This window comes from Strongylocentrotus purpuratus, unplaced genomic scaffold (assembly GCF_000002235.5).
Source record: "Strongylocentrotus purpuratus isolate Spur 01 unplaced genomic scaffold, Spur_5.0 spur5_scaffold_1, whole genome shotgun sequence".
In the NCBI taxonomy this organism is placed as follows: Eukaryota; Metazoa; Echinodermata; class Echinoidea; order Camarodonta; family Strongylocentrotidae; genus Strongylocentrotus; species Strongylocentrotus purpuratus.
Window position 1 is genome coordinate 15,623,450 of NW_022145594.1, and position 19,877 is coordinate 15,643,326.

A 19,877-nucleotide genomic window follows, 5' to 3' on the forward strand; every position below is an offset into this window, starting at 1 on the left:
GATGATATTAAAATGACGACCGCCGATGATCTACACGATGGTATAGAAATCAACGTCAGCTGCAGAGCTATAAATGGATATCCTGCACCGCTCATCCATTGGTACATCGGATCTAGAAATGTGACACATGATTCGTCTCTGAAGACTTCAGTGAATGGAGCTGATTGGTATGATGCTGAAAGTATCCTTACCCTCATACTAAAGAGGATTGATCATGGGAAACCTCTTCTCTGTCGGGCATTTCAACCTACAACACCATCTTTGCGGTCACTAAAAGATAGCATGGTTTTGAACATATCATGTGAGTATCAATTTAAGTGTAAACTGTTGGTAAGGACAATATAAAAAATATTCTCCTAAACTTGCGTAGGGTATTGGTCTGTCAACGCGTTCAAAAACTATTCTCAATAGCTTCGTCTGTTGTTTTTTTCTTCTGTTAATTCTACACATTTGTTGTTCTGCCTGTATGTGCATTCTTCAGACGTGTACTGTGGGCTGGCGTTCCCCATCTCAAACAGAATCCATATGGATAACGACAAGTCAAAGTAATGGACTATAATAATGTTTTCTTTTTTTTCCTGCATACATTAAGAAGTTTATTTTAGTCCCACCCATTAATCTTAATTTACCGCCCCAGTCCCATCCTCATCCTTTTCCCGCGTTCTATTTTTATTTCAACTCTCTCAAATGTAATTCCCAACATTTTTCTTTGATCTAGATCACCCAGTTGTGTCCGTTTCTTCTCGACGGCTAACATCAAACGAAGTACGTACTGGGATCGTATTAACATGTACCTCCGACGCCAATCCTCCTGCTTTTATCTTACAATGGTCCTGTAACGGCACAAAGTTGTCTAACGAATACCGTAACATAACCCTCTCCGAGACTATACAAGAAGGTGAAACGCTGACTTCCAGTGAAATGGAGATTCGAAACCCCCAGTCCGAAGATCCATGTGATTACAACGCGTAGCTGTGTCAAGATATGGTTCCGGTAGTGCAGTCTTCAACTCCACATTTTCTCGTAAGTAGAACTGTGTTTATAATTGTTCATTTAGTTTCATCTGTGTCTTGTCCATATGATACTCTATGTTCGTTGAGGTAAATGGTCTTCGATTACAAATAAAAACGTTAAATGTATATCCCCCAGAAAAGTTTTATATTAATCATCAATGATACAAGCTATTGAACTGAAGAAACAAGACCCTACCAAAAAAGTTAACGCTTTACCACTTTAACTTTTAAATGCAGTTATTCCTGATTCACCTTCTTTGCTTATCGTCGAACAAAACCCAACGACATCTTCGACTATCTTCGTTGTCTCGCAACCTGGATTGAACATAAGATTACGACACGATTTCCATTTTTAAAGTAAAAATACAATAAAGTAAAAGTAGAGTAAAATACTAGATCATTTCAATGGTTGACTGACAATATTATTTAATCTCGCACTGCCTAAGGTGCCAGTTAGAGTAAGTTTTTCGAACACCCTGTTCATTTAAGATGGACTATTCCACTTAAGTCCTTCAGAAAGATGAATTGCTTTCACTTTCGTAGCGCAAGAGATAATGCACTAAACGTCTCAGCCACTGTTCTGTGTGACTACTCATTCCGGCATTGAAAACCTATATTGCTTCCTCCTCACTTTTTATCTGCAGATATTCTGATAAGTTGCACGTTTGTTCCTGATATAAACGTCCACGATTTGAATATACAGGGAGAGACAATCCATTAATGACAATATGAATTATTGTCTTCAAATATTTTTCTTTCTTGCCTTCACGACTTCTAAAACGTTTGAAAAGAACGTGTCTACTCGTATATGGAGCCCACACATCCTCCCAGTCCAAGGAGAGAATATCACACTTGCCTGCATTTACACGCCACCAACCACGTCTCGGTTATTGTCTTGGCAACACGAGAACGGCGATATCGTAGCTACCGATATATGCATAGGGGTGGGATGCATACAGGACCAAAATGTTCCAGATACGTCCAAATACAATTTGATGGCAGATTCTTCCAGCGGAAATCTAACTATTAGGAATTTAACAGTGGATGACAGCGGCAGATATCAGTGCAATGTCTTCACTGATGTTGATTCATATTTTATTGGAATTGTTCTAAAAGTAATGCTATCAGGTAAGATGTTTCCATTTTTCCTATAATGCTTGGTATACTAATAAAATGTACACAAATAAATAATTCGTCGGCTGCATGCCAGCAACCGGCAAAAACTGTATATTATTAACATCCGTTTTGCCGGCAGCCGAGGTATTCTTTGTATGTTTATAAAGTGAAACAAAAATGATTGTTGTTGAATAACAATAGGGTTAACGTTTGTGTTACTGAAGGAAAATAGACAAGTTTCCCTTTGACCAGCCGAATTTTATTTGTGATTGGAAATCATGCCCCTTCAAGATTCAATTTGAAAATCATTATGACGGGTAAAGTGAGGTGCATTTATATCTCAGAGTTCCTAGTCTTTTGCAGACATCCCATTGGATAATGGTTATACGTAGAATTAAAACTGTATACATTTCTTCCAATGTCAAGCCATACCTCGATTGCTATCCATCACCAACGATCGGACTGAACATGAATACAAGAATGGAGAATCAGTGAGCATAACATATGGACGAACCCTAAACCTAGCATGCTCAGTGGAAAGCGCAAGACCACCTGCAGAACTGGAGTGGCAAGTTCCTGAAGAAGTACAGGTTCGACTAGGAGATCAGTTTAACGCTGTTCATGATGACGCTTACGTCTCTAGACGAGTTGTTTCTGTAACTCCGTCCAAGGACGACGATGGAAAGGTTTTCCGTTGTGTGGCTTCGCATCGGAATCTGGATAATGAACTTCAATTGTTCATCCACCTCGATATTCAAGGTGATTATCTTTCTAATGATTTAATTTTATGATTGCTCGATGTGTGTGTATTCTTTACAAGTGGATATGCAGCTTAATGTGAGGATTGTCTGAAATGGATGAATCACTAAACATTTCCTAAAACACTTTCAATTCTCCTTTATTATATGATGCCTTTACCGCTAATATGCCGTTATCATATTGATAGTAATGGTTTACCTCTGTATCTCTCCTTCTAATACCTTAATCCGTATTGAAATTCTGGCTTTTCTTTTTTGTTTCACTCAGTACCGCCAAGTAACCTCCTGCTTACCGCGTATGGATCCATAACTACTAATGCACAAGCGTCAAAAAGTGTCAATGTCTTCGAAGACTCGGCAACATCATTCACCTGCAAGAGTATAGGATCCCGACCTACAGCTCTCATATCATGGATCATTGGTTCAGACGCCGACCTGGGTAGCACGACCTCTACGTCTACAACGAATGAGGCCGACCGAGGTTTACGTGACACAAATTCCTCTCTACAGTTGATTCCGAAAAGAAGGCATCACAATCAACTTCTCTTATGTGTGGCCTTTGCTGGTATGAACCAACGTCAAGCAGAAGTGAGGGTTATCGTCTTTGGTGAGTATTCGTAGGTTGTATTATCTATACATCATCTTCTCGAATTCACAACAGAGGACCGAACGCGGTATCGGACATACTAAACACACTTTGACAAAGATATGTCAGATTTGAAATTTTACATTTTTAACAAATATGTGTATTTATACCATGTTTCCACTCTCTGTAGCAAGATAATTAAAAGAAGTGAAAGTTGTGGAAAGTTTTAAGTGACAAAACTTTGTGATAGTCCAGGCAATTTGCAATATAGATATCAACGAATTAATTGTCTTTCTTGAGAATGAGTTAAATGTGATACATAGGTCGTCGTTGCAAGCTACTGGGTCTAATGATCTAAAAAAAAAATAATGACGTAAGAAATACACTTTTATTTTCAAGGACCACCAGATCCTCCCTACCTAAATGGAATAGAAGGTTTGCAGGATGGGGTGTCCTCAAATGTGACTTGCACATCGGACAACGGCTACCCAGCACCAACTTTCCTATGGTACCTTGGAACAAAGAACGTCACCAAATATTCTTATACACAGTCTTTGGGGAATAAAAATCATCGAAAGGATGCAATAAGTTTGTTCACTTTCACACCCACGGTAGACAATCATGGGAAACTCCTTGTCTGCCAGGTTTTTCAACCAAACGCTGCATCCATGGAGTATCGGAGTGTCAGTGAGGTTCTTCAAGTTCTTTGTAAGTCTGATGTATTTAAGCCTAACCCATTCATCGTGTAGATCTTACGAGGCAGGTAAACAACGTCGTCTCACCGCTTTAAAAAAAAAAGACATTACAAACATTGACATTACTTGCTTTTTATTGTCCTTTTCGCAGTGAGCTGAAAACTGTCTTAACCTGTCCATGATTACATTAAAGGTAAAGACCAGTATTGGCAACGCCCCAATTTCAAAAAATGAAATGGAAGCTCTCATTACCAATCATGTGAAAGAATATGTTTTGACTAATACATGATGATAAAAAATTTGCCGGGAAACCGCCTACTAATTCATATATTTGGTAAACTTATTTCTCTCATGGTCTGGTGAGAGAGATAGGGTAGTCCCATATACATCTTTCTGTGTATAGTGCTTGTAACTTTACGAAGAATGGGCCAAATTTCTTATCATTTTGATGATTCCAGAACCTTGCAGATGCTAGATGCTAGATGATCAACCTTTTCTGATCGATTCCACAACGTTTCTTTCACAATGCAATCGCATGACCATTACTGGTCTTTACCTTTAAAGAGACAAAAGTACGTTATTTGTATAAAAAAAAACACCAGGTTTGATTTTGTCTCCTCTTGGTAATACATATTGGTGTTACAATAACACTTCTGAAACGTAAGGATTGGTTAAAATTAATACCAAAAGATGCCTTACACCTGCTGATAGACCGTTCTATGTTAGTGTTATGGTTGTGGCATGTTACATAATATTGGTAACCATTATAATATGTCTTCATTTACGCTCATCAGGAATACCATCAACAATTATTTCTTTCTGAGCCTCGCTTAATTGGTTCCTGAACCTGTTTTGTTCTTTCTAAATACATACATGTAGATTCTCCTGTCATTGTGGACTTCTCTGTTCGTCGTGTTTCCACTGGTCACCAGAGCCTTGATGCAATCATTACATGTACATCAGATAGCAGGCCCTTAGCCTCAATAACTTTGTTCTCGAATAGCATTGAACTCAACAACAGCACCCGCCATCAGATTCACCGCAGTCTTCTACAAGAAGATACCTCGAGGTCGAGTATTCTGGTTATTTCTAATATTTCGGCAGAAGACGATGGCAACTATACATGTTTGGCAGACACGAGGCTTGGGAACGACAGCGCAACTATAACCTTGTCATATTCTGGTAAACCTTTCACTATCAGACCAAGGCGCATGTATGTACAATGATCATGTCATATTGTTTAAAATGACAGATTGTCTGGTGCAGTGATGTGCCATTGATAATCCCAAATGATAAACAGGAACAGTATGACACTGTTATGAATGTGTAACCTAGGTAATGAAATGACATCAAGTTACAGTAACTATCGGGCGATGTAGAACTTGGTCTTACGGTAGATTAATGTGTCGAATTATAGAAATAGTTGATGGTTGAAGGGATTATTACATGTCCGACAATATTCCGGTGAAAAAATTATATGGGTTTGTTTCGACAGAAATACATTGTAAAGGTCATGCCTGTATTTAAAGTTGTATTAACGTTAGGTGTTGGGTTAGGGTTACTGTTTGGTTTAGGTAAAGGATTATGCTCAAGTTTGAATTTAGCGTTCGGTTTGTCACGGGAACATGTGACGTACAGCCGTCACTACGACAGTACGATATGATATTATACATAAATTAATCGTATTGATTAGATAGTTTTTGATGTTATGGTAACAAAATTATATTTTAGTACATGAAACTGTTAATATATTTTTAAAACTACTCCCAGGGATTCCAGATCCGCCTTATGAGTTCAACGTAGATCAAAACCAGACGAGATCGTCTACTCTCTTCGTTACTTGGCAACCAGGAATTGATGGTGGGCTTCAGTGAAATATCACTTTGGAGCGTATTACGGGGAAAAATTATTAAATAAATTTTGTATGTATCGAAAAGAAAATATATATGCATTCAGTCTTTTACAAATAATTATTGAAATATAGGTTCATGCGTATACATTGAAAATATGAACATGAATACAGCTCGCCATTAATAAAAAAGCACACTCTGTCGTTTGGATGTGGACATGGTGAGACACTCATTATTAAATTCTACTTTATTTGTTCATTTCAGTGTTGGCATAATACAAAACGTGATTATGAATCAATGGCTGAATTACTCACATTTCACAAGAAACTTGGACAATATAATGACACACAAGAATGCAAATGGTATGACTATACAGACGCAAGATGATAATGGGGACAGCTTGACCACTGTAGTTTAAATAATAAGGGAAGAAGATAAATGAAACAATCAATATCAGTCATAAAACATAATTCGTAATTCAATGGAGACTGAAAAAGAAGGTTAATGCATTTAGAATATGTAAAAAGGGAAATATAATTCTAAAGGAAGATTTGAGTATTAAAATGTGTACAAATATTGGAAAACTAAATGCTTTTTAAGTGGTCAATAAACATTTTAATTTTAATCGGGATTCGAAAGGTGAACAAGTTTTTGTTTATATCGTATTATAATCTAGTATTTATTGTTTTATGATCTAGTTAATTGGATATTGCTGGTAGGTATTTTCTTTACCTAAGTTTATTGCACGACAAATTAAACATATCATTAATTGAACCAATAACTAAATAACTAAAAACCAGAGGTGGGATCATTGTATCGTCCTCACAATCAACATTCCCTCATTGTTTTCATTTTACTTTAAATTTGGACGCACGAAGTGAATGAGGTAGGAGAGAGCACTGCTTTATTAGCGCCCTGATTTTTCCAATAATAGAAGAAGCCAGGTGTTAAAGTTTTACGTTAGTCTGGTCAAATCTTTGACCGGACGCAATACCATCCTCTCCCGTCTTTCATCGAGGGTGGACAGTCCCGGTTCTTAGATTTATGTTTTTTACTGGAAATTGCGTTCATTTATTTATTTACAGTTCTCTTTCACCAGGGTTGCCTCTTTATTTAACAAAGTACTTTCCCTGAGGGCCTGCACAACGAAACAAATTTTGTTTAATGTAAAAACATAATAAATACATATTGCACATATAAATAACATAAGAAACCAAAGTTATGAAAACGAAGATAAATAAAGTACTAATTAATAATATGAATACAATATTGGAAAGTGTAAATAAACATATGATATAATCGAAACATCCAAATTATAAATTATTCAATTGTCCAAGTACTAATTATTGCCGTTGAGAGGAAAGTGAGGTAATAAATAGAAGAATGTTATAAAGGGATTTAATGGGGGAGAGTAGAGAAAGATGGTAAAGAGGGATTGGGAGAGAAAGAGAGAGAAAAGGAGAGAGGGGGAACCGTAGACGATGTGGGTATTAATCGGGAGCGCCAGGAGTGTGAAGTCTTACAGACATGAGCGTTATACAAGAACCCACTATTAGTAGTATTATTATTATTACAGGAGACATAAGTCCGCTTAATCCTAAAAAAGTTTATAAGTAGGTTAAAACTGACATGGGAAATGGGAGAGGGGAAGGAAAAGGAGTAGGATGGTAGTGAGAGAAAGAGAGAGGGGGTGATCAAGATAGATAGATAAATCCGTTATACGTGTACATGAATAGATATAGTAATCGTTTAATCGGTAGTGTCTCAGGATAGCACACAAACAATTATACACAAATTTGATTTTTACAATATGTGAGTAAAAGGGCTAGTCTTTGTTTGGGTTTTAATATATATTCCATTGCTTTCACCCTAACTTATGATATTTCGTTTACAATCGTTCAAAATATCACTCGTTTCTTTAGGGGAGGCAATGGTTTTTGATCGTGTTTCGTCTGATTATTGGGGTTTCATGAAACGTTGGCATAAATACTGTGGGCCATTCCATTGACACATTTGTAAACTTCTGTCAATCTATGAACCTGCCAACTTGAGGATATGTTTCTCCATTGTCAGTCCTGGCATAAGTATGGTATGACGGTTCTTGGATACTTGAGAGCCTATGAAGTTGTAACCGGCTATCTAAGAGTCCATCTAAACTCGTCCGTATGATAAGACAACATCACAAATGTCGAATAGTAGTGTTACGAGGGAGGTACATAATATTAAGCATCATAATTGAAATGCATAGCTTTGCAGATCTTTTAAGAAAAATGATTTGCTTTGCCATTTAGTCAAAAAGGTCCTTTATGACATATTTTCGTCTAGAAATCAAACTAATTATTCAAAATAAAAACAAATATTGAGTGACTGAAACACGTTTGGATTTAGTATTATATACATCAGATAATAATTGATTCAATAACATAAAAGGCCTATCGAAAATTGTTACAATTACTTTTATATTAATGTTCCAATTAGGAGTGATTTTAGGAAAGAAAGAGCGCCCTCTTATTTACAGCATGCATACATTCATTTGAAATGTATGTTATGTTGAAGTTTTTGAAACTGAATCAGTTTCAGGACAAGATTTTTTTTTTTCACTTCTAACGCTATAAATCACCAACGATTCCTCCAACGTATGATCTATTAGTGCAAAAGCATTTTCTCTTTTCTGTACTGTCGGCTTGCTTTCATAATCATCGATAACGTGCGTTATAAGATCGTCAAATAGAATTTCGAATGGCAGGATTCGATTGCTGAAATATGAAGGCGATTTGTGCTGAAGTTCTTCTTTTTCTTGTCGTTATCTTCTCGAAATCTGGTAAGTTTTCTTTCATGTTATATTCATAAAAGTCATTCGTACTAAGCCTTGGCGGAGAATTAGGGATACGTTACAACGTAATACAGGCAATTTACTAACCAGTCGTTGCTGCATGCATGTTTTTCAAATGCTGTCTACCTTATAATCGCTTTATTTTATGATGGAAGTATATAGATAAGAAAACTATCAAATTACTATGATTGTATAGCAGCTCCGAACACTGTTAACAAACCCTGTCTTAAAGCCGAAGTATCAAAAGAATTCTACCAACTCAGATCTTTGACGTACATCTCATTTATACTTAGGCAATGCTTTGTATGGAAAACACGTATTTAAAACTATTCAGGGTAAATAATTAAAATACTCGAAATGTTAGTCCGTTGTCGTTCTTCGTCAATGTTTTTTTTTTTACAGAAAGTGTATTTGAACCGTGGACAGGGGTAGAACGCGCCCATTCCAATTAAAAGATAGAAAAGGTGAGATAAAAGAGAAAGAGAAAGAGGAAAAAAAGGACAAGAAAAAAGACGCCTAAAATATCATCCACACCTCCCTCCTTCTCAATCAGCAGTCTTTAATAACAAATTCGCATGTCATTTTCAGAGTAAACTGGCGCTCCCCGGCCCATCCCTCCCTCTCCCATTGTTCCAGTACCCTCTTAAGGGGGTGGGCTCAATCGACGCCACTGTATTTGCTGCATGCTATTTTCAATAACTGGGTTTCTTTCCCTTGACTTATGTTTAACTTCACCTATACAGGATACCATGCATTTCAAGTGTCGATTCGGACAGGCAACTACTCTCTACCAGTTATTGGGGAAGATTTCACACTGGTTTGTACCTTCACGCCGCAAACCAGGAACCGACTTGTCAGTTGGGAAGGGAGTGGTAGTCTTAATGCGCTGGCCTCTCACGACTGTCGGAAATATCTTCCTTGTCGGTTTACTATTCTTGACCAATGGAAATACAGCATGTTATCAGACTATAACAGTGCGAATCTAACAATAAAACAACTTGACAAAAATGATGAAGATAATTACGAATGCACTGTAAGTGATACACATGGATCAGGGAATGCAGGATCAACTAGCGTGCACGTGACGCCATTACCTGCAGGTAAAAACATAGTCTTCACCTTACGAATTTATTATTGAAAAACAAAGCTCTTTCCACAGTCTTTATATACACATAGCTCAAAGTAAAGTCGTTCTCCGTCAAACATTAAACCTAAACATGCAGGCATATAATAATAACTTGATACAGGTTAAGCATATTGTTTTTTTTTCTTCAATGAGACAAATCGAGGAAACCATTAATTCGGGCATGTCTTTTTATTCTAATGTGCTAAGGATTTTATTTGGAGTTATGATTATGTACTACTAAAAAAATTACTAAAATTGTATTAGGCAACTAAACAACTTAAAGCCACATCAAACATTCTTTGTGAAGGTATGAACTAAGATATGTTCAGTAGAAGACATTGAAAGACTGTGTCAAGCGCATTTAAAGATTCAATTACATGAAAGTAGACTTTCACAGTGGAAAAGAACAATTTTAAGTGAGTTTAATTCATCGTGACTGTTCCCTTTTTTACGCCAGTTGCGCCCTATTGGGTCTTAATCACGGATGAGAGATCGACCGAGTTTTACCCTGACAACGCAAATATAACGGTAACTGCTGGAGAGCCGTATGACTTCACATGTAAAGCAGACTGGACAAGGCCTCCTGCAGTACTGGAATGGCGTATACCAGATGATGTAACCATGGATCTGCGTGATCAGTCTGATGTCGTACAAGGCAACTTCTATGTCTCTCGGAAGGCTGCTACCATCACTCCCTCTAGGAATGATCAAGGAAAGATTATGCGCTGTGTGGCATCACATCCAAAGCTACAAAATAATCTTCAACGCTCAGTTTACCTGAATGTTCAAGGTAAGAAATGTATGCCAAGTGCAAGGCGGATTCACATTTTCACAGCCTGGCAGTGTAATCCGTTTAATGAAAGAGTGCTTCAATGTGTGTTAAGTGAGCCCAATTATTCTGATGTTACCCTGTATAAACCGTTCCCTTCAGATCTTAGTTTGGAACTTAATAGGGCAATATGCAATACTGAATTGTCTTATTTCTTTTAGGACTTTTTATCCACATAATTTATTTTCAAGCAAAAGATTTACAGAACCAGTTCCTTATTACAAGAATTATATATATTTAATTTCTTTTGTTTCTGTAATAAAGTTCTCCCTACCATCATGCTCCTTTACACAACTGGATATAACCAGCAACATTATTAAGCATTTCTTACACGATTTGTTACATATGAGTTCACGTTCTCTCTCTCTCTCTCTCTTTCTTTCATAAAGTTCAACCTTCTAGTATGTTAGATTTTCCGACTGGAGATAGCAAGGAAAACGAATCTGGATTCATTAACGTTCAAAAAGGTTCATCGACTTCAATCACTTGTAAAAGTGTCGGATCATTACCAGCAGTTGAATTATCATGGACACTTGACAACACCCAAAGTTTCCCACGTAACATAAGCCTTTCAAAGTATCGCAATGCTTTAGATAGAAGTTTGTATGACACTGAGAGTACCATCACAATACATCCAGAGAGAAAGCACCATGGAAAACTTTTACAATGCTTTTCAACTTTAGGAAGTTTTTTTGATCGACGGGGAGCCAGACTGATGGTTTACGGTGAGATTTACTTCTTCAACATATCGGGAATCGAATTTCTTTAAAGTATATTAAGTTATACGACTACAATCCATTTAAAGCCCGATTTATGACTAAGGATTCGAAAGAGGATACTGTTTCATTTATCCTGATCTACCCTAGCTACCCAAACTAAATTTTCATTATTTGTATTAACGAATTGGCGTCACCTCGGACTGGGAGGGGAAAAGCGAACGTGTTTTACTATGATCCTCGGTTGTATCCTCGGTTGTATCATCGCCGTACAACTAAATACTATTATACATAAGAGAGCTTCTATATTTTACCAAAGGACATTTCACCCTAATTAAGGCTTTACACATAACTATTTATTTCATTTCTTTGTCAAGGCCCACCAGATAATGTTAAAATTACCATACCATACGATCTACACGACGGGATAGAAACCAACGTAAGCTGCAGAGCTGTTAATGGATACCCTGCTCCGCTGATCCACTGGTACATCGGATCTAAAAATGTGACCTATGATTCGTCTCTTAAGTCTCCAAGGATTGAAGACGGTCGATATGATGCTTCAAGCACCCTTACCCTAATACCAACGAGGTTCGATCATGGGAAACCTCTTCTCTGCCAGGCAATTCAACCTACAACGCCTGCAATGCGGTCACTGAATGATAGCATGGTTCTAAATATATCATGTGAGTATCGAATTTCATTTTAACTTTTGGGAAGGACATTACAAAAAGATAAACTCGTCAAATTTGTATTTTTGCTTGTTAATATTACCTTTTTCTTTTATTTATACATATATGTTAACTCATAGCCTGCCATGAGGCTGCATGCACGCTACCTATTGAGTGCCATGTGCGTGCAAGGGCGCTTTTGTAAGAGCAGTTATTGTCCATGCTCATTGGGTTGTGCTGTGTGTTTTGCACTCGCCATTCATAGAACCATCGCGTTAATCAGATTATCTCCAAAACAACCTGGCACAATGGGGATTAGCCCTGTGGCACGATAAGAGTTAATTTCAGGAGATGCTTCACACATCACTTGCGGGCTGGTGTTTTCAACAGAATGCATGTACATAACGGTTTAATAGACTAAAATGCCAATTTTATTTTAGGTTCGTGCATGCATTGACAAGTTTTAATAACATTAATCAACTCAACAGTCCCATACTCGTCCTTGTATCTCCTTCTAGTTTCTATTATTTCTTTTCAAAACTGATTTCATTATGTTTCATTAATCTAGATGACCCAGTTGTGTTATTTTCTTCTCGAGGGCTAACATCAATTACATTACGAGCTAGGATCATTTTGACTTGTACCTCAGACGCCAATCCGCCTGCTTTTATCTTACAATGGTTCTGTAACGGCACACAGTTTTCCAACGAATCCCGGAACATTACATTCTCAGAGACAATACTCGAAGGTGAAACACTGACTTCCAGTAAAGTCGAGATGCGACACCCCCTGTCCGAAGATCCTTGTGATTACAAATGCGAAGCTGTTTCAAGCTATGGTTCCGGTAGTGCAGTCTTCAACTCAACAATATCTCGTAAGTATATTTATTTCTTAAAATTCATTTGTGCCTCGTGCATCTGGAACTCTATGTACATTGAATTACATGATCCTTGCTTCCAAATTAACACATTCAACTTCTATCCATTGCAAATGTATTTTATTAATCATTAACGCTACAAGTTACTGAATTGAACCAGACCCTACCACTTTTTTTATTTACGCTTACCACTAATTAACCTTTAATTGCAGTTATTCCTGATTCACCTTCTTCACTTATCGTCGACCAAAACCAAACGACATCTTCAACGCTCTTCGTTGTCTCGCAACCTGGATTTATCATCAGATTACTACACGATTTTCATTATTAAAGTAAAAATACAAAAGAGTAAAGTTAAGTAAAATACTACGAAATGTCAATGGTTGACTGATACTATCATGTAATCATATACTGCCTAAGATGCCAGTTATAGTAATTTTCCAAACCCCCTTTTATTCAAAATGGAGCATTCCACTTATGTCCTTCAGATAGATCAATTGCTTTCGCTTTCGTAACGTTAGAGAGAATTTAATAAACTGATATTTCTTCCTCACTTTTTATCTGCAGATATTCTGGTAGGTTGCACGTTAGTTCTTGGTATAAACGTCCATGGTTTAAATGTACAGGGATAGACAATCCATTAATGACAATATGAATTATTGTCTTCGAATATTTCTCTTTGTTGCCTTCACGACTTCCAAAACGTTTGAAATAAACGTGTATACACGTATTTGGAACACAGATGTCCTCCCATTCGTTGGAGAGAATATCACACTTGTCTGCATTTACACGCCACCAACCACGTCTCGGCTACTGTCTTGGCAACACGGGAACGGAGATATCCTAGCTGCCGATACATGCACAGGGGTGGGATGCAGAAACGAGCAACAAGTTCCCGATATATCCAAGTACAGTTTGACGGCAGATTCTTCCAGTGGAAATTTAACTATTATGGATTTAACAGTGGATGACAGCGGCAGATATCAGTGTCGTGTATTCACTGCTGTTGATTCATATTTTAATGGAATTAATTTGAAAGTAATGCTATCAGGTAAGATGTTTCCATGTTTCCTAAAATGCTTGGTATACTAATGAAATGTACACAAATAAATAATTCGTAGGCTGCATGCAAGAAAGCCGCAAAAAATGTGTATTGTCAACATCCGTCTCGCTAGCAGCCGAAGTATTCTTTGTATATTTATAAACTTAAAAAACAATGATTATGGTTGAATAACAATATGCTTAACATTTGTGTCACTGAACGAAAATAGACATAATTCCTTTTTACCAGCCAAATTCCATTTGTGACTGGAAATCATACAATTTGATGATTCAATTTGAAAATCCTTATATTTGGTCAAGTGAGGTACATTTGTGTCTCAGAGTTCCTAGTCTTTTGAAGCCATCCCTCTTGATAATGGGTAAACGTAGAATTAAAACTTTATAATTTTGTTTCAATTTCCAGCCATACCTATATTGATATCCATCACCAACGGTCGGACTGGAAATGGATACAAGAATGGAGAATCAGTGAGCATCACATATGGACGAACCCTGAACCTAACATGTTCGGTCGAAGGTGCAAGGCCACCTGCAGAACTGGAGTGGCAAATTCCTGAAGAAGTACAGCTTCGACTAGGAGATCAGTTTAACACTGTTCACAGTGACGCTTACGTCTCTCGACGAGTTGTTTCTGTAACTCCGTCCAGGGACGATGATACAAAGATTGTCCGTTGTGTTGCTTCGCATCGGGAGCTGGATAATAGGCTTCAATTGTTCATCCACCTAGATGTTCAAGGTGGGTATTTTACTAATTACTTAATTTCGTGATTGCTCTATGTGTGTGTTTCTGTGTGTTCTTGACAAGTGGATATGCATCTTAATGTGAGGATTCTCTGAAACGGATAAATCTTTCCACATTTCCTGAAACACTTTCCATTTTCCTTTATTCTATGATGCCTTCACCGTTAATATGCTTTTATCATATTTATAGCAATCGTTTACCTCTGTATCTCTCCTTCTAATCTGTATTAAAATTCTGGCTTTTCATTTTTTTTCCCACTTAGTACCGCCAAGTAACCTCCTGCTTACCGCTTATGGATCCATAACTACTAATGCAAAAGAGTTAAGAAGTGTCATTGTCCTTGAAGACTCGGCAACATCATTCACCTGCAAGAGTATAGGATCTCGCCCTACAGCTCGTATATCATGGATCATTGGTTCGGACGACGATCTGGGTGGCACGACTTCTATGTCTACCACAAATAAGGCAGACCAAGGTTTACGTGACACCAATTCCACTCTACAGTTGATTCCAAAGAGGTGGCATCACAATCAACTTCTCCGATGTGTGGCCTTTGCTGGTATAAACCAACGTCAAGCAGAAGTGAGGGTTATCGTCTATGGTGAGGATTCGTAAGTTCCATTATCTATACATCATCTTCTTGAATTCACAACAGAAGACCGAATGCGGTTTGGGACATAATGTAACAAACTTTGACATATATATATCAGATTTACATTTTACATTTTAAACAACTATGTGTTTTCATACCGCGCTTCCTCTTTTATGTAGCAAGATATTGGAAAGGAGTGAAAACTGTAGAAAGTCTTTAGTGTCAAACCTTCGTGATAGCTCAGATGATTTCTTACATAGATTGTCTTTTTTTAATATGAGTTAAATGTGATACATAGATCGTTGTTGCAAGTCACTGGGGCTACTAATCTCAATATAGTGACAAAAGAAACACACGTTGATTTTTAAGGACCACCGGATCCTCCCTACCTTAACGGAACGGACGGTTTACAGGATGGGGTGTCGTCAAATGTTTCTTGCACATCGAACAACGGCTACCCAGCACCAATATTCCAATGGTACCTTGGATCAAAGAACGTCACCAAAGATTATAACGCGCAGTCTTCGAGGAATAGACATCATCGAATGGATGCCATAAGTTTTTTCAATTTCATACCCACGGTAGATGATCATGGGGAACTTCTTGTCTGTCAAGTATTTCAACCAAACGCTACATCCATGAAGTCTTGGAGAATCAGTGCTGTTCTTAATGTGCTATGTAAGTTGGATTAATTTCAACCTAACCCATTCATCATGTAGATCTTACGAAACAGGTTAAATGATTCGGCTCACCGCTTTTAAAGGCATTACAAACATTGAAATCACTTGGTGTTACTGTCTGTTTTGCATTGAGCTGAAGATTATCTTTACTTTTCCATGATTGTATAAAAGAGGCAAGGTACGTTATTTGTTTCAAACACAAAGCATCAGGTTTGATTCTGTCTTATTAATTTCTAAGCCACATCAAACTTTATTGAAACATAAGGATTGGTCGAGATTAATACCAAAGGATGCCATACTCCTGTAAAAAGACCATTCTTTGTTAGTGTCATAGTTCTGAAATGTTACCCTTATAAACTATTCGTAACGATTAAAATATGTATTCACTTTAATACGCTCATCAGAATACCATCACAACTTTTTTCTTCCTAAGCCTTGCTTTATTGTTTCCTGAAAGTAGTTCTTCTTTCTAAATACATACATGTAGATTCCCCTGTCATTGTGGACTACTCTGTTCGTCGGGTTTCCAGTGGTCAGCAGAGCTTTGATGCAATCCTTACATGTACATCAGATAGCAGACCCCTAGCCTCAATAACCTGGTTCTCGAATAGCACGGAACTCCACAACAGCACCCGCCATCAGATTCATCACACAATTCTACAAGAAGATACCTTGAGGGCGAGTATTCTGCTTATGTCTAATATTTCGGCAAGAGATGATGGCAACTATACATGTTTGGCTGAGACAAGGCTTGGGAACGACAGCGCAGCTATAACCTTGTCATATTCTGGTAAATCTCTTACTATCAGACCAAGGCGCATTTATGTCAAATGGTCCTGTCCAATTGTTTAGAGGACACATTGTCCACAACAGTACTTTGCCATTGAAAATCCAAAAAGACAAATGAGAACAGTATGATAATGTTACTATTTTATATCATATGTGATGTGTTAATAACCCAGTTACAGTAACTTTTGGACAATTTTCATTATTTGTTTATGGTAGATTACTGTGTTGGTTTTGGGTATCGGGTGACGGTTAAAGGGATTATTACGCGTCCGATTATACTCAGGTGAAAATTGATTTGGGTTTTACTTCGCTATGGATACAGTGTAAAGGAACATTATTAGGGTTAGGTTTTGGTATAGGGTTACAGGTACACTTAGATACAGTGTTTGTTCAGGGTTTTACATTTGAAGCTCGGTTGGTGTACGAAGTGATCGGGTGTCGCTAGGACATGTGACGTACAGCCGTCACTACGAAAGTACGATATGATATCAACTTGGATTGGATTGATTGGATACTTGTTGATTTGGGGGAACAAAATATGTTGAAGAGTTGATTCCTTAGAACATCTTATGTTTACCAACTTTACAAAATTTATTTCAGGGAGTCCGGATCCGCCTAATTGGTTCGTCGTCGATCAAAACCAGACGACATCATCTACTCTCTTCGTTGGTTGGCAACCTAAAATCGTTGTTGGGTTTAAGAAAAATGTCACCCTGGAATATATTACATGGGTTTCGATTGTATTCCCACTTTTACATGGGTATGATTTAGATGGGAAATTCCATTGAAAATATTCTCCTTTTTGTTTTACTTTCGATAATTGTAAAATATTCATGAAACACAAAACGTTATACCTTAAGTTTTGTTGTGTTAGAAGCTACTTAAGGAATACTCGTATCATTCATATTTAAGATTATAACTGTAGACCTTTCCCTGAGTTTTGCTAAGTATTTCCACATGTATTTTTACGATAGACATTTTAGTTCTAGCAAACATATTGTTCTCGCGGATTGTATGTTCACATGATGATCTTTGTATATATCCGCAATAAATCCATAAAGTAATGAAAATAACTTGAGAAAATGAACCCATGTTTGAAATGAGTCCTTCCATTTTGATGCGACCCTTATTGTAACATGTTTAACGTAAACTATTCATGTTTATATACTCTTTGCTGTATGCATGACTTGAATGTAATAACGAACACATGTACTGTGCTTTCAATACAGTGGAAGATCAGCGTTCACTCTGATTTGTTCTTCAAATAGAATTAATTACAAGTAAATTTTGATATCATAAAATGTAACACATCTAGCAAAATATAAACATGTTAGCCATTGTCGAAATATGATTCATCTAATTTATAAAACATAATTTATATAAACATTTATATTGCGTGATGGTATTAAAGACAATATTATACCTAATATGATCTGTAACAAAAATATACTAGTATTTGACTGACAAAAGGTCTAAATAAAATATGGTATACATTTAGAATAAGGTAGACAGGGTGCATCCAGCCAACGTTTAAGCTTAGGTGTTTGCCTTCCTTACATGTAATAATTATGTTTCGGTAACTGCGAACATTCCCTCTGAAAGTTGAAAGGTCAAGATGTGATGAAGTTCTGTAATTGTATGATATCAATGCATCAATGAAAATAATATTTTCAATGCCCCTGTATGATTATTAGGAAATTAATTTATATATATATATATATATATATATATATATATATATAGGTTAACTAATATCAGTACCCTTGTGTAGATTACCTATTCATAAAATTGTTTGACTTGAATTTACATGTTTTAACAACTCATTAAGTCTACCTCTAAATATTTCTACTTTGATTTCATATTAATATACTAGAAAGTCTCTGTATTTGCAATTTCTAATAGCTGCACCTATAAAATAAATATAAATGATTTATGATTTTTGTTTTGTGTATGTATTGTAATTATATCTAATATTATATTATAGTGTTATTATATAAGATTGTAAATAATGTATATTGCTAAAAATGTACACTAGACTGTTTACAAATGCGGTAAATAAACGCATTAAACCTAGGATAATGGGGGTATTGCTGGTACACATGTTTTACCTAAGTATATTGCACGACAGATTTCAGCTAAGTTCAATTAAGTATTTTCATATGTTATATGAAACAAATATTACAATAAAACTCAATACGTTGTAAATTAGAATCACACAAAACGAAATTAGGACAAAAAGGAATATAGTTATTGATCGAGTTATTTAACAGATATGTCAGGATGACAAATATATTAATTGGACAGTGAAACATGAGTAAAATAATAAAAAGCAAATCATGTAAAGAATATAATGAAGAAGATTGTCAATAACATTTAAAAGCTAATTTTATTGGAGCTCGCGCCTTTGAATGTTTTTTGAAACAGAAATATGGCGCCATACAATTGTTGTTCATCATCATCATTATCATATTCTGTAAAAAAGAAAAAAAAGAAAAGGTTAACGTAACGTAATTTACATATCGTAGGCAGGAGTCTTAAATACTAACAAGATTATATATTTAAAAAGGATATATGAGAAAGAAAAACACTAAATTAACTATATACAACAAGTGGGATCATTGTATTGTCCTCACAATCAATATTCACTCATTCAAAGGAGTAATTGGATTTGTTTTTATTTTATTCAACATTTGATTTACGAGCCAAATGAGGTAGGGGCAAGTCCATTTTTATTAGCGTTCCGTTTTTGCCAAAAACTTCGAAATAAGTTTGGACATTTCGCAATGATCGAGAATGTAAAAATGATAGCAAGAAAAGAGGCCAGTGGTAAAAAATTGATATTCTGGTAAATCCTTTAATCAGGCTCAATGCCAGATTCTCCCGTCTTTCATCAAAGGTGGGCAGTCCTAATTCTTTGCTTATTTTGTGTTATTGGGTTTCAT

At 36.5% G+C, this 19,877-nt stretch overlaps 2 protein-coding genes across 2 annotated transcripts; both read left to right on the forward strand.

Moving 5' to 3' along the window:
• LOC594237 (cell adhesion molecule 1-like) lies at positions 1-972 on the forward strand. The gene is made up of 2 exons (XM_030978545.1): positions 1-301; positions 719-972. The coding sequence occupies exons 1-2, from the start codon at positions 13-15 to the stop codon at positions 970-972; spliced, it is 543 nt and encodes a 180-aa protein (XP_030834405.1). The 5' UTR covers positions 1-12.
• Positions 973-2,536: 1,564 nt separating this feature from the next.
• On the forward strand, positions 2,537-7,292 carry LOC115920939 (vascular cell adhesion protein 1-like). Its single transcript, XM_030977731.1, has 4 exons — positions 2,537-2,888; positions 3,156-3,494; positions 3,873-4,181; positions 5,048-7,292. Exons 2-4 carry the CDS (start codon positions 3,455-3,457, stop codon positions 5,392-5,394), a joined length of 696 nt encoding a protein of 231 aa, XP_030833591.1. The 5' UTR covers positions 2,537-2,888; positions 3,156-3,454; the 3' UTR covers positions 5,395-7,292.
• Positions 7,293-19,877: the final 12,585 nt, after the last annotated feature.

Coding starts and splice junctions, on each gene's coding strand:
- LOC594237 (XM_030978545.1), top strand. CDS start 13: ATGACGACCGCCGATGATCTACACGATGGTATAGAAATCAACGTCAGC. Junction 302..718: donor CATGGTTTTGAACATATCAT/GTGAGTATCAAT, acceptor TCTTTGATCTAG/ATCACCCAGTTGTGTCCGTT.
- LOC115920939 (XM_030977731.1), top strand. CDS start 3,455: ATGAACCAACGTCAAGCAGAAGTGAGGGTTATCGTCTTTG. Junction 3,495..3,872: donor AGTGAGGGTTATCGTCTTTG/GTGAGTATTCGT, acceptor TTTATTTTCAAG/GACCACCAGATCCTCCCTAC. Junction 4,182..5,047: donor TGAGGTTCTTCAAGTTCTTT/GTAAGTCTGATG, acceptor ACATACATGTAG/ATTCTCCTGTCATTGTGGAC.